The sequence below is a fragment of the Protomyctophum bolini genome (assembly GCF_963924005.1).
Source record: "Protomyctophum bolini genome assembly, chromosome: 20".
Classification (NCBI taxonomy): domain Eukaryota; kingdom Metazoa; phylum Chordata; class Actinopteri; order Myctophiformes; family Myctophidae; genus Protomyctophum; species Protomyctophum bolini.
Genome location: NC_137881.1, coordinates 26,133,618 through 26,147,304, shown reverse-complemented (window position 1 = coordinate 26,147,304; position 13,687 = coordinate 26,133,618). Strand labels below are relative to the sequence as shown.

Here is a 13,687-nt window from a genome sequence, read left to right as displayed (position 1 = left end):
TATTTTTTATCCCACGATTTTGCAACCCATTCATTTTTTTCACCCATTGTCAATTATCTAATGTAATCCTGGGCGCTACACTTCCTCTGCCAACCTGGGGGAGGGGGGGTCAGCGGACTGACCTCATGCTTCCTTCTATGCATGAGGAGTCCAAGCTTACAGCAGCCATTTTGACATGAAATAGTAGGGTAAACACGGGCGTTAACAATGACCAGCCAACGCAGGGAAGTACATTCACTGAAAACTCTTCTCCCTTCTGGCTCCAAAACTATGGAATGCACTTCCCACTGCAGTCAGAACTGCAGACTCACTCCCAATCTTATAGTAGTCTGAAAACCCACGTCTTCAGACTCCATCTTAGCCCATAGCACTTGCCGTAGCACTTGCCCTAGCCTCGACGACCTTGCAGGCGTATGCAAAGGCTCAACTTATGTAACTTAGATAGGATTTTATGTAGACGTAGCACTCTATATAGGTATTCCACAGTTTTTTGCTTAGGCATGATTCTTGGTGACTATTTTTATATGTACTGTATTTGATATATTACCATGTTTTGTCAGCGTGCTGCTTTTGTGCATGTTTGCTAACTTTTACACAATGGAACAGAACCTTAATTAGAATCATTGATAATGTGTATAGCCCTGTATACTATTTCATGTCAGTATGGCAGTATGGCTTTCCCCAAGTTTCCTTGGGCTAACCCCCCGCCGTGAATGTCTCTGTGAAGGAAAAGTGCACGCTCAGCAAAACCTGGCGCAGATAAATAAAAAGGTTCCCCCCTGTACGTCTACTGTACACACAGTCCCTCTCCGGGCTCGGCTGCAATCTTTTATTTAGCTCGTAATGCTGCCCGCTCGCTCGTGACGGCGGTGAATAATATAGCGCCACCCCCCCCCCCCCAAAGCAAACTCTGAAACGTTATTAAAAGGCTCAGACCAAAAGGCTGTGTGTCAGCTTTCTCCACCTCCCCCACCCCCCGCAGTTTCCCACAGAAACTGCTGGCATCCCATAGTTGGCCTGTCGGTTGGCCGGTTCCTCTGGACAACGTGAAAAAAAACATTAGCACGCCCCCGTGTGTGTGTGTGTGTGTGTGTGTGTGTGTGTGTGTCTTAGCTAAAGCAAATGAGTGCAGTCAGCAGATGTGTCGGGGTGTGTGAGGACAGCGGAGCAGGCAGCAGCACCTCTCGCCTTGTGTGTGAACCACAGTGAAGCAGCTTTCTGTGTGTGTGTGTGTGTGTGAGATTGTTAGTTTTACAGTTATTCTTAAAAAAAATTAAGATACATTTTGTGGCTTTCGCCTTTTATTATTTTATTTTATAGAGGGATAGGTATACAGTAGGCTGACAGGAAACGGGGGGGGGTGACACGCAGTAAAGGCCGCCGGGAGTCGAACCCGCGGCACACTGTCAGACTGGATTATACCAGCCAAGGATGCCCAGATGGCTACGCCAGCCTCACGGGTCAGTTTTACAGTTATACAGTGAGTTCATGATGGCATCTGACGTGTGTGTGCGTGTGTGTGTGCGTGTGTGTGTGTGTGTGTGCAGGTACCAGCCGGAGGGCATGTGCACGGACCTGAAGAAGTTCATCGACGGCCCCAGCACCTACGTGACCCTGCCTGAGGAGCTCAAGTCGGCCATCCAGGCCATCACCTACATCGCCGAGGCTCTGCAGGCCGAGAAGGACTATGAAGCCGTGAGTCTGTCTCTGTCTGTCTGTCTGTCTGTGTCCATCGGTCCCCGTGCCGTCCCCTCTGTCCAGGCGTTGGGCTGATTTTCGATAGCGTTGCATACGGCAAGATTTCCGTAAATATCGCAACTCTCGTTTTGAAGGGACTTTATCTCTGGCCGTTTGCCCCACTTTGTTTAAGTCCTATTTTCTGTCAAACATTCTTTTGTTCCGAATTGTATTTCCTCTGTCCACAAGCTTCTACTGAAGATTAGATTAGTTATGTTGTGGCCGTATAAGATTATAAGACGTGCCCACAAAACCTTGATCTCACGGTCCCACTACTACAACTCTAAGTGTTCACCCTCAACATGAAGATCTTGTGGGACACGGGATCAGGATTTCCATAGTCACGTCTTGTGGAGGCCACACAGCCACACACCTCTCCTCTCATGTACACTGCACACTCTGTCGTTTACACTCTGTTTGACCTTTCCTCCTTCTTCCCTTTTTTCCCCCCTTTTCTCTCTTTCATCACCCCAACACCCCTCTCTCTCTCTCTCTCTCTCTCCTCCATTTCCTACGCCTCTCTCTTTTCCCGTCGCTGTCCTCTCTGTCGCTTCATAATCCTCGCCACCTCCAGTTGAAGGAGGACTGGCAGTACGTTGCCATGGTGGTAGATCGTATGTTCCTGTGGATCTTCGTGGTCTTCACCACCGTGGGCACGCTGGCCATCTTCGCCAACGCCAGCTTTAACCACACCCCCTCTGACCCCTTCATGCTCTAGATCGGGGTGCGGGCAACTTTGGAAAGACGGGACACTATTATTTCCACACTCACTCCAGAAAAAAAAAGACAAGGTTTCTCTCTACCGAACAGCGACGGTGTTCTGTCAATTTGCTGTGTGATAACGACACATCGTTTATGTTATACGACGCGGCCTTTGATGTTATGTGGAGATACAAGGTTTCTCTATACCGAACAGCAACGATATTCTGTCAATTTTCCGTGTGATAACGACACATCGTTTATGTTACACGACACGGCCTATTGAATGAAGTGTGAACGGGGCCTTCAGCAGTGTGCCTTGGAGTTAATTAGATGAATGGGCGGTCGTGTCGTTCCCCGACCACTTCACTATTTCAGTCATCTCTAAACAACACTATGCACTTATGCAGCGCTCTGCATAGTAATGAGGCTGCATTGGCTCCGAAGCAGTTAGCATGTGTGTTATGTGTTATGCAATATGCAATAGCATACACTCATTTTGAAGTGACACAACGAGATTTGTGCGACTATTTAGATGAGCGTTGTCCCCGAAGATCTCACCGACCATCATTGCTTTAACCCATTCTGACCTGAGATCAGATTCTAAAAATGTCTTCTACATCCTGACTGAATACCTACAAGCTCGTAGAGCTTGTAGATCTGATATTTTTCAATAGCTAAAGCATAACATAACGCTAACACCAAAAGGGGTTCCCGCCCCCAAAATGATTTAACCACTTCAGCTCTATTTTAAAATGCCTATACAATTGCAGATCTATATAGGTTCACAGTGTCGCTGTGAGCTTGTAGATCTTTTTAAATTGCCATTTGGGGATTTTGTTTAATTTATGGGCCTATATAATGACATGGCCAACATAGCGGATGGCTGCCATGGTTGAAAGTGTTAATTGATTCATTGATTGATTAATTAAGTCATTAATTGTGTAATTACATAAGAAAGTCTCCACTTAGCCCCCTGCCGTGTTTCATTCCCTGTCCTTCTTTTCCTCTCTGCAACTACCGTATATGTATATAATCCAATATATTAATAATAATATATAACTACTTGCACCTCAAATGTGCCAGTTAGGACCCTCGGTACTCTGAACCCATGTGTGTGTGTGTGGAACCAACGTTGGATATTTGTGTGGTACAAACGTGTAAACGAGCAGAAAGCAGACAAGCCAGGCTGTTAATGTATAACTCTAAGAGTATATGAATAAATATATTTACCCAAGTGGACCTTTACAGACAAACAGAACGTCAGGCTATATTACGGTTTTATTGCAGTGTCAGCATTTTGTTTTGTGAAATCTTCTCAATTCTGTTTATAATTGCTTGCTTGTAAATAGTTCAATTTGTTGAGCCGCAAAGAGATTGTGTGTGTGTGTGTGTGTGTGTGTGTGTGTGTGTGTGTGTGTGTGTGTGTGTGTGTGTGTGTGTGTGTGTGTGTGTGTGTGTGTGTGTGTGTGTGTGTGTGTGTGTGTGTGTGTGTGTGTGTGTGTGTGTGTGTGTGTGTTTTGCTCGAAGTGACCCAATACACCGTGATTTATATTTAGTTGCGCACCGTTAAAAGCCGATCTACAAGCTCACAATTTGCGCAACCTGGGATGCGATGTTTTTGACAGATTTTTTTCGACTAAAATGTATTTTGGCAGGCCTTGATGCCGTCGTAATGGCTGATTTTACACTTGCTGAAAATAGCCGATCTACAGGCTTGCAGATCTGTGAGCTTGTAGATCTATTGTAGATTGCTATTTTCAGTATGGAACCAAGTGTAAAATGACTTGTGTCTTTTTGTTCTACTGGATCACTTGTCCACATTTTACTCTAGTTTTAATTTGTTGACGAAATTGTCAATATATTTAGTAACCATAGCTTAGTTTTCATTTAGTTTTCGTCAGTGAAAAAAGGTAAAGTCGACGAACAGTTTTTCGTCATAGTATTAGTCGATCAACACCAGTGTTTTTTTTGGCAGCAAATTGTCTTTGGACTGAAACGTCATTTAGTTTTAGTCATCGTAGCTTAGTTTTAATTTAGTTTCCATTTGTTTTTGTCAGTGAAAATAGGTAGTCGACGAACATTTTTCGTCTTAGTTTTAGTCGACGAAAACGACACTGATCAACACTACTCAACACTGCTGTAAATGAGCTATTCTCATGTGTTGCGACACCAGCGCGTGCGGTCTGAGCACGATGGGAACTTCAAGGCCTTGAGACGTCATATATTATAGACCTCTCACTCAGCATCTGGCATGTGGCGCAACGGTGACGGGTCGAAGGTCAAGGTCGACAAAACGAGCCACGCGCCCGGACTATGCACACCTCGGGGCGTTTTGGATATGCATATGTTGAGAATCTGACGGGTTCGCTTGGGTCAGTGTTTGCGCCGAATTAACACGGGGGGGGTGCGTGTGTGTGTGTGCGTGTGTGTGTGTGTGTGTGTGTGTGTGTGTGTGTGTGTGTGACTGTGTGTGTGTGTGTTTGTGTGTGTGCCTTTCATTTCACTGCGAGAATGTGCTGGAGTGGCGCCGTGCTTCACTCATACTTCTAGAGCCATGGTAATCCCTGTGTGTGTGTGTGTGTGTGTGTGTGTGTGTGTGTGTGTGTGTGTGTGCGTGTATGTGTGTATGTGTGTGTGTGTGTGTGTATGTGTGTGGCACACGCAGCGCACACGCGGGAAGCTATTCTTGTGTACAACAGAGCCCCCAACTTGATTCACCAGCTGTAGCAATAGATGGTGGAATTCCCATTATACAGGAGACCTGTCCTGTGTGCAACCCCCATCTCCATTTCTCTGCTCTCCCTTTTGCTGTCAAACGCCACATGCCACATTTATACCTTCACACCCTCGCTCTGCATTTCATGTTCGTACACACACACACACACACACACACACACACACACACCTCTGCCCCTCTGTTAAGCTGATCTTGTGTTGTTTTTTTGTTTTTTTTAAATAAAGATCTGAGGAGGGCATATCAAAGACTCCATCTGTTGTCACAATGTTGTTCTCGTGCCATGAGAAGTGCAACCCTGGCCTCGTCAGTGTCACCTGCCACCTCTGCTATTTATAACACACACACACACACACACACACACACACACGCATGCCACGTTTTCAGCTTGTGGATCTGCTATTTTCGGTGCTTTTGTGTGACACTGTAGTATATGTTAATGATGTTAATTTATGGGAAAAACTCCCTCATTAAATGTTTTTTTTATCGATATAAAACGGTTGCACTGAAAATCAACTTTCAACACTGACCCGGTTGCCAGGCAACGCCTTCGTCACTCCCAGCACAAGGAGACATGTTACCGTTTCTGGCCGAAAGATAAACATCGTAAGGCGTAAGCTACTGCTAACGCAAGCTGCTTCTTACAATGTAGGTCTGCCTGTAGTGAGTAACCCGGATGTGAGAACTGTGTAATCTGCCCTGTTCTGCGAGGCAGAATCTAACTGGCCTCTGGCGGCCACCTTGTGGCAGTCAATTATTGGTTAATTAAAATCACACCTGTGTGAATTGAGGGGCACTCTTATCATCGCACAGCATCATGACGTAACATGTCGATTTGCTCAGACACATATGGCGTAAATTCTCCAAATTCTCATCAGCGGAAACATTCCATGGCAGAAACTGGCCCATCGTTGGTCTCCTCATAACTGACGTCACCATCTCATTCTAGTGGTCCATTGTGCTCCCAAAGACTGTAGGCACCGCAATGTTCAATTGGCAATTTTATTTCCAGAATGTAAAAAAAAAAGTGAATTTATGAATAAATATATAAATAAATAGGCACGGTACATCATTATCAGACCCACAAATTTACCCGACTTCTTTTTAGTTTTTTCAAATTGTAGCAATTTTAGGCCTTACATGTCATTTAAAAATGAGTATATGCCCTCCATTATTTTATTAAATGTATCTGCACACACTACGATGCACAGGTGCGTCGGATAACTGGAACTGAGAAGTAGAGAAAAAAAAGAGAATCCCGCACACCTGTCTTCACTTGAGTTGGATTTATTGAGCAACGTTTCGGTAGTTCAGAGCCTCATCAGGCATTAAATGTATATAAAACATAACTTGTCCTCTGGGTTCTCAGGTGCCAACTGGCGGGGTCGCCGTATCGGGCCCCTGCTCCACGGGGTCATCTCTCTGACCTAGTTTCTCTGACAATCGTTTGGAGTTGACAAGACATGTTGTCCCGTCAGGCCAAACAGGGCGCACATTCTGTCTGATGGGGCGCGCACACACACACACACACACACACACACACACACACACACACACACACACACACACACACACACACAACGCATATTGGGAGTGACAGCAGATTCTGTGCCATGTTTATTTCCTGCTCTCAGCTCTCAACCTGTCGATTTACAGCATGTTTGCGTTTCCTCTTTCTACTGTCGACCCTGACCGTCTGTCACGATGAATACACAGAGAAAATGACCTGACGGGGGACAGAGAGAGGGGAGGGGGGGAGGGGAGGGGGGGCTTTGAATGCGACTCCGGGCCGGAGACCTGTGTTTCTCCTCTCTTTCATCTCTGGCCAAATTCCAATACGCAATATCTCGGCCACTCCAGCGTGGCGGTGTTACGGTGGAATTTGATGACCTGCTGAAATGTGACAATCATGTAGTAGACGACAATCGCGTAATTTCAATGTCCGAATGTAAATTGTTGCGGTTTGTTTACTATACACACTCCTATCTAATATACATCAGTGGCTTCAAGGACCCTCGTAATAACTCAAAGAGTTACAGACCTGTCAGAACCCCCTCCCCGGAATCCACTTTGATTGCTTAATCATTGGTTAATGATGACAAACTGTGTGCGAACCTGCTGATTTGAGAAGAGTTAAACCAAATTAAACTGATAACTGGATTTGACCAGCACAACTGTTATCAAATAGAAAGCAATAATATATTTTGAACATATTGCCATCAAAGCTGGACTTATGATTCCATAATTTTAAATAAGACTAATTGCAACTCTTGACCTTTTCGATACGTAGGACGGGTATACTCGTCATGATTAATAAACTTACGCCATGCATGCGCTGATTACACATGCCGAGCAGGCTCGTCATAAGGCGTTTAATATCGCTGTAACATTGCCTGGCTGTTTCTCATTCATTGAATCGCTCCGGTTGCTATATGCACGGTTGCCAGGGCCCCTCCCGCACTGCAAAACTTTCTCAATAGCCATTAGCCTCTGTTTTGGGCCTCGCGTCTTTGAATGCGCTGTCCGTGGTGTTGGAACAGATCTGCGATGTTCGGAGGTCTTTTCCGATTTGGCGCTGTCTAGAGCTATAGTATGGACATCATTTTAGCACGGTAGCATTGACGCTAATACTTTAGCATTCAAGATGGAAGCCAAAACCGGACGCGAGTCATAGTGGAATAGCCTGAAATTACCCAAGCGCCGTACCAGCTTCGTCCAGCAGGAGGCACTCATTGTGTTAATTGTAATTGGGTTATGTCCCGATCACGTTTTCTTGCGATTTGATTTTGAGCATCTGCCGATAGCGATTCTTCCCGATCCGATATTTATATCTTATAGAACATTTTATGCCATATCACAATAGTGCAATATCCCTGACCCAGATCCCTGTCTAATAGCATGTTCTCTCCTCTGTGTCATCGTTCTCCCTGATGAGGGGAAAGGAACTGCTCAGAAACTCCCATTAGATAATTGACATTGGGTGAAAAAATGTGTTACGAAATCGTAAAAATAAAATAAAAAATCTATCATTCATAGCACCAGGTATGATATTTCTCTTGCTGTTTTCTAAGCAAAATATAAGTAAATAAGTAGGGTTATTGTCTGTCAGCCGAGGACGTGGCAGACTGCCGCTTCAATGCGCTAAGACTAGACTACCGGGAGATGGATTGCCACAAGAACAACAAACAAAAAAACCCTCCAGAACAGCTGGGAGGAATGTTGTTGATGATGCTGAAAATATGTCGGGATTTGACAGTCAGACCTGCTCCATTGGAGTGACGGCATACTGATCTGATGGATTTGTGCAATGCGCACTCTGTGATCTGATGTAATTATTTATTTGGGCCAGCTGTGTGGACTCGATTCAATTCGAAGGATCGAGCTTTAAGCTTTTATTGGCATGAGAAAACATACGCACGTTGCCAAAGTCAACAGTGTGGTTGCAGTGCAAACGTAGCCTATGTTGAACAACTGCCATCGAGTGGATGAATTGGTGTATTGCTATACACATCTTTGACACAAGCATACACCAGTACTGTATAAGTAACATTTGAAAGTATGCATGCTGACGTTGAAAGCATGCGTGCGTCCTCACCCCAAACGCACAAGAAACCTGCTTCGGTTAGTATGTCTCCTGTCTGTGTGGGGAAGGGAGGAGGAGGAGGAGGGGCCGGGACAGGAGAGATGTACAGTATTATTTTTGTATCATCGTTTTGACCTAAATTTAACATAATCAACGGCCAACTAGAAAAAGTGCCCCTCTGGGAACAGCTCTCCACCAGGATTTTATTTTGCAATAATCTGTCTGCAATAAAAAATAAATGTATAACGTTACAGTGTATTCATAATGTTTAGTAGTGTGCATACAAAGTTGTACACAGATCGATGCAGTTTAAGGTAAGAACATGAATTGGCCTGTATAGCGACACCATGAGTGGCCTGTATAGCGACACCATGAGGCTGATTAGATTTTCTTTAAAGTACCATTTATTCCTCTGCTCTGCCTAGTGGGAATGTGTGTGTATAATTTGACGGAAATTGCATGTTGTGTTCATGATTTGAGGCATTTTGTTCAAAACGGACCAATTCTGCAAACTTTGGAAGGCAATCTTAGCCAATGGGGATGGAATATGGGGAAGCGGACAGGTCGGTGTTGATCACATGACTATAGAGATAGTGTACAGTATGCCGATTTGTGTGATGTATGGATAAAATGTGTATGAGTAATATAAAGAAATGTGTTTTGCAATAATCGGCCTCATGGTGGCGCTATAATAGGCTGGTGCAGTAGAAACGCCCCCAGGGCTCGTCGTTGGCATCCAGGGAGTGTGTGTGTGTGCATGGTGCCCGAGATTAGCTGTACACGGACGGATGGACACACACACACACGGAGAGAGTGCAAAACATACTCTCCCCATGCCTTTGACTGGTGGAGACAATGAATGTCCCCAGGAGACCTTTTTCAGGGCCTCAAACCCAGTACTGCTCAGTCCAGTTTCCCTGAAAAGGGGCCCCCGGGCCTGGCTAATTTGGCCCTGCAGGCAAGCTGATAATGCTGTGCCAAGTGCCATGTTTTGTGTGTATATCATCATTATCAAATGTCAACATAAGGACATGAAAAACTTCAGATCACAACCTCAATGCTGTATCTTGACAATGACATATGGCGCGACTTGGTGGACAAGGTCAGCGGTCGATGAGCTCGTTTTAGAAATGCACGCTGGCGATCTTTGCTCTTTTCCGGGAAACATTGATGATGATGGGCGGACTTAAAATAGGGAAATGCAAGATGAATCTCTCCCCCCGACGCGACAATGCACTCCTGTTTGAGGATTAGCTCCTAAAGGACACGGACAAAGATGAGATTACCCGCTGTTAACATCCAACCAACGGCATGACTCACCGAGCGCAGTCGAGCGTGATCTAATTGGTTGTTCATTCAGACGCCGCGGACTCTCGCTGTTCTTCAGAATTAGAGGTGTCTTGCGAGTTGGCCGGTTTTTAGTCGGTATAAACCGTTGCTTGACAGCTGGCGTCCCACCAGTGTTTTTCCAATGCCTTGCATACCAGACACTAAGGTACAGTGCAGTAGCACACTGGGCATGCCTCCCATTTCACACCAGGACACAAAGAACACGCAGGAGGGGGGGGGGGGGCAGGACACTGACCACTTAAACCCCAGCATTCGTATTGTGGTGTGTGTTTTTGCAGAGAATAGTAAATCGACGAGTTCACAACGTGAAAGCTTTCCCCGCAGTAACAGAAAGCGGAACATATACACTAGCATAGAGCCCTGCTCAACCATATAGGGTTCAGGTACCGTCCTAAAGTCGGCTCTTCGGTGCTACTGAAAATGTCTGACGAGCCGAAATCATTTTGGCACTACAGCGCCGAAACAGTGGTAAAATAGGAGTATGAATCGGCCCTTAGTTAGTTAGTTAATCAAATATATAGTGTATATTTGTATTGTTTATTTTCACTGCATATGCGTTTGTATATCTGTGTTACTTCAAATATATAGTGGTTACTTCAAATATAATAGTACATTATTTATATATTTTTTTAATTTATATTATTTTTGTAATATCTACTGCCTATGCATACTAAGGTGATTTTTATATATTTGTCAATTATCATAGCTTTATTGCGAACGCAGTGATTGCGAACGCAGTGAGCACTTAACTATGAGACCTAGCAGATCATGTCTGTCTGTCTGTCTGTCTGTCTGTCTGTGTGTGTGTCCGTGTGTCCCCCCTTTGTGCCCATATATGGAGCTGAGTGATGTGTCTGTCTGTCCCGCTTTTGTGCCCATATATGGAGCTGAGTGATTTGTGTCACCATGACCATATTAGGAGTCCCCAAAGCAGCTATACGTCCAACACCCAAATATGTACGAGCTGCGTTCGCTTCCCGCGTTTGCGCGTCTTACTGGTATAATCTTTTAAATGTTCTTATGGCGTTGCTCACTTTTAGTTCTGTATTGAGTTCGTTCCACAGACTCACCCCTCTGTTCACTTCATGGGGCTCCAGTTCAATGGCGGCCATGGGGAGCCCAACAGTTAAAAGAGCCCCGGGCAGGACGTTGACGGAATGCACTTTAATCTATGCGAGTCGAGTACAGTAGACATGGCATTAACACATTTTAGATGACTGTGACCGTTATGAAAAACAATCGATGCAGACGACTGAAAGAAGACATATTGACGTCTCGAAAGAGCCCAATAAGAGTTTCTGCAATGCTGCAGCTCGGTGGCTCTGAGCGGGGCAGTATCCCGAGAATATTGCCTTTCAGTCACTTCAATGGATGAAATGCAACAGCTCAGCTTTAATGATCTTAAATCACTTCATTTTAGATCGTTTTTTAACATTACAACAATACAGAGACTTTAGTTGTGACTCTACAATACTTTAGCATCTGAAGAGGTTTGGTATGAGTACCAATCGAGTTGAGTGTTTTTATTGTTTTTTTTAGCGGTAGGCCTACTAGCCCCAGCTTTGAGGGTGAACACTAACATTGAAGACGAAGGTGAGAACGAAAATTGCGATTGGCCCGGAATGAGATGATGATAAGAGTGCCTCGCTTCACACGGGGTGTGATTTTCATTTTTAGTATAGTATGTTTTACCCCTTTTTGACTCTTGGTGCAGTCTCGTCATTAATACTAGTCTCCACACAGTGATGTGTGGAGACTGTGCTGTGCTGTTGCACAAGCCCCACTGGCACACCTGCCAGTGAGGAGGCCCCACCGGGAGGACATGTAGCACCTCTGTCCTATACCCCTCTTTGTTGTCTGTATTATATACCAGTGGTTCAAGGCCCATTATGTTTTTCCAGCATTTGAGCCACGGACCACCATTTGATGGGATTTAGACTTTTATGCTGACCTGTCCGACACTGACGGTGGGGTCACGAAATTATGTTGGGTCATCAAAAATATACATATAAAAATACATGGACCTCTATGGAGCTATGGTGTTTTTTTGGGCCCAATGACAGCGCCACAACGGGCCATTATATGAACTTGGATCTCCTACTGGCTTCAGAAACTATTGGCTTCACTGCCCCCCTGGTGCGTGCGTACATACGTACGTACATGCACGTCTGTCTGTCTGTGGCCTTTATTGATGGTAGAGATTGACAGGAGATAGGGAGAGAGAGACGGAGAGTGACAGCAGCATGGGGTCGTTGACCATGCCATGCTGCATTTTAGAGCCTACTGTACGTACGGTGTATGTGGTATGCAGAGGTGGAAGTACATTTACTCATGTACTGTACTGTACTGTAAAATGTTGAGGTATTTGTACTTGAGTATTTCCAATTTCTTCTACTCCACTACATCTCAAAGCCATTATTTCTACTTTTACTCCACTACAATTGTTTGAAAACAACTAGTTACTAGTTGCAACTAGTACTTTTTTCAAAATATTTTGTATACATTTTGAACTTGTGAAATGGGACATTCTGCAATATGAGTACTTTTAAGTACTTTAAGTAGGCTACATTTTAATGCCGATACTTTTGTACTTTTACTCTAGTACATTTCTAACACGGGACCTTCTACTCTTAACGGGAATACACTGCATTGCAGTATTTATACTTTTACTTAAGTAAAACATTTGAGTTGTCTTTCCACCACTGGTGGTATGCGCCTGGACCGCTCCGCTAGGAGAGGCAAATATAACTCGCGACACTATAGTTATTTAGTGACCATTATTCTGTCACGATGGACGTCGTCATGCGACCCGGTCTTGTTTTGTGTGATTTGTGTGACGACAACATGTCCTCTGTGTTGAGGCGGGGAGAGTGCCCAGAGCACTAATATGCCATTGTATTTTTAAATGTTGAACTTGAACCTGAACTTGGGAGAAGAAAGTGGTGCGCTGCCGCACAGAGACTGAGAACGGAGGTAAAGGTGAATTACTTTGCTGTCGGGCAGAAACCTCCTATATCTCCATACCTCTAACTTTTGTGTTTTGATCAAGCCTTGCTTGATCAAAAGCGTCACACAAAAGCATATAAAAGTAGCAGATCCACAAGCTTTAAACATCAACTTTAGGGCCTCTATTTTCGTCCATGCTAAACCCCTTATCCCTAAACTACTTTGCCTTTTTTTTTTTTTATTACTACTTTGAAAAAGAAAATTGAATAGTACAACTAGCCGATCTACATCGACACGTTGTGAGCTTGTAGATATATTTTTTTATCTATCTATTGCTATAGATATTTTAACTATTCAAAAATGTTTTTCAAAATAGTAAAAAAAAAAGCATGGACGAAAATAGAGCCCTTTGTCTGCTACATTTGCTATACTGTACAGTGTGTGTGTGTGTGTGTGTGTGTGTGTGTATGTGTGTGTGTGTGTGTGTGTGTGTGTGTATATTAGTTTTGGACATATGAGGTTTCCACCCGACAGCCACGAGCAGTATTGTCCCAGATCTGAGATTGCTTGGCTGGCCAGATGCCCACACCCTCTGCAGGAGATGAGCGCCATCCCCCTGCAGCTCCTCCTCGCAT

At 44.5% G+C, this 13,687-nt stretch overlaps 2 protein-coding genes across 3 annotated transcripts in view; both read left to right on the top strand.

Annotated features, from left to right (window-relative positions):
* chrnb1 (cholinergic receptor, nicotinic, beta 1 (muscle)) overlaps positions 1-5,515 on the top strand; it is a 45,690-nt gene extending 40,175 nt beyond the window's left edge. The window contains exons 10-12 of one of the 2 annotated variants that reach the window (XR_013966084.1): positions 1,548-1,695; positions 2,312-4,269; positions 4,320-5,515. Coding sequence is in view for 1 of the 2 variants with exons in the window: in XM_080792882.1 (XP_080649008.1) it covers positions 1,548-1,695; positions 2,312-2,455 (292 nt within the window). In the remaining variant the exon portion in view is untranslated. Of the gene's footprint in view, positions 1-1,547; positions 1,696-2,311 lie in introns of both variants that reach the window. The other variant, XM_080792882.1, reaches the window with a different exon arrangement.
* The window catches only part of LOC308335722 (signal recognition particle receptor subunit beta-like), a 398,251-nt gene that overhangs the window by 310,634 nt on the left and 73,930 nt on the right, over positions 1-13,687 (top strand). The window lies entirely within an intron of this gene.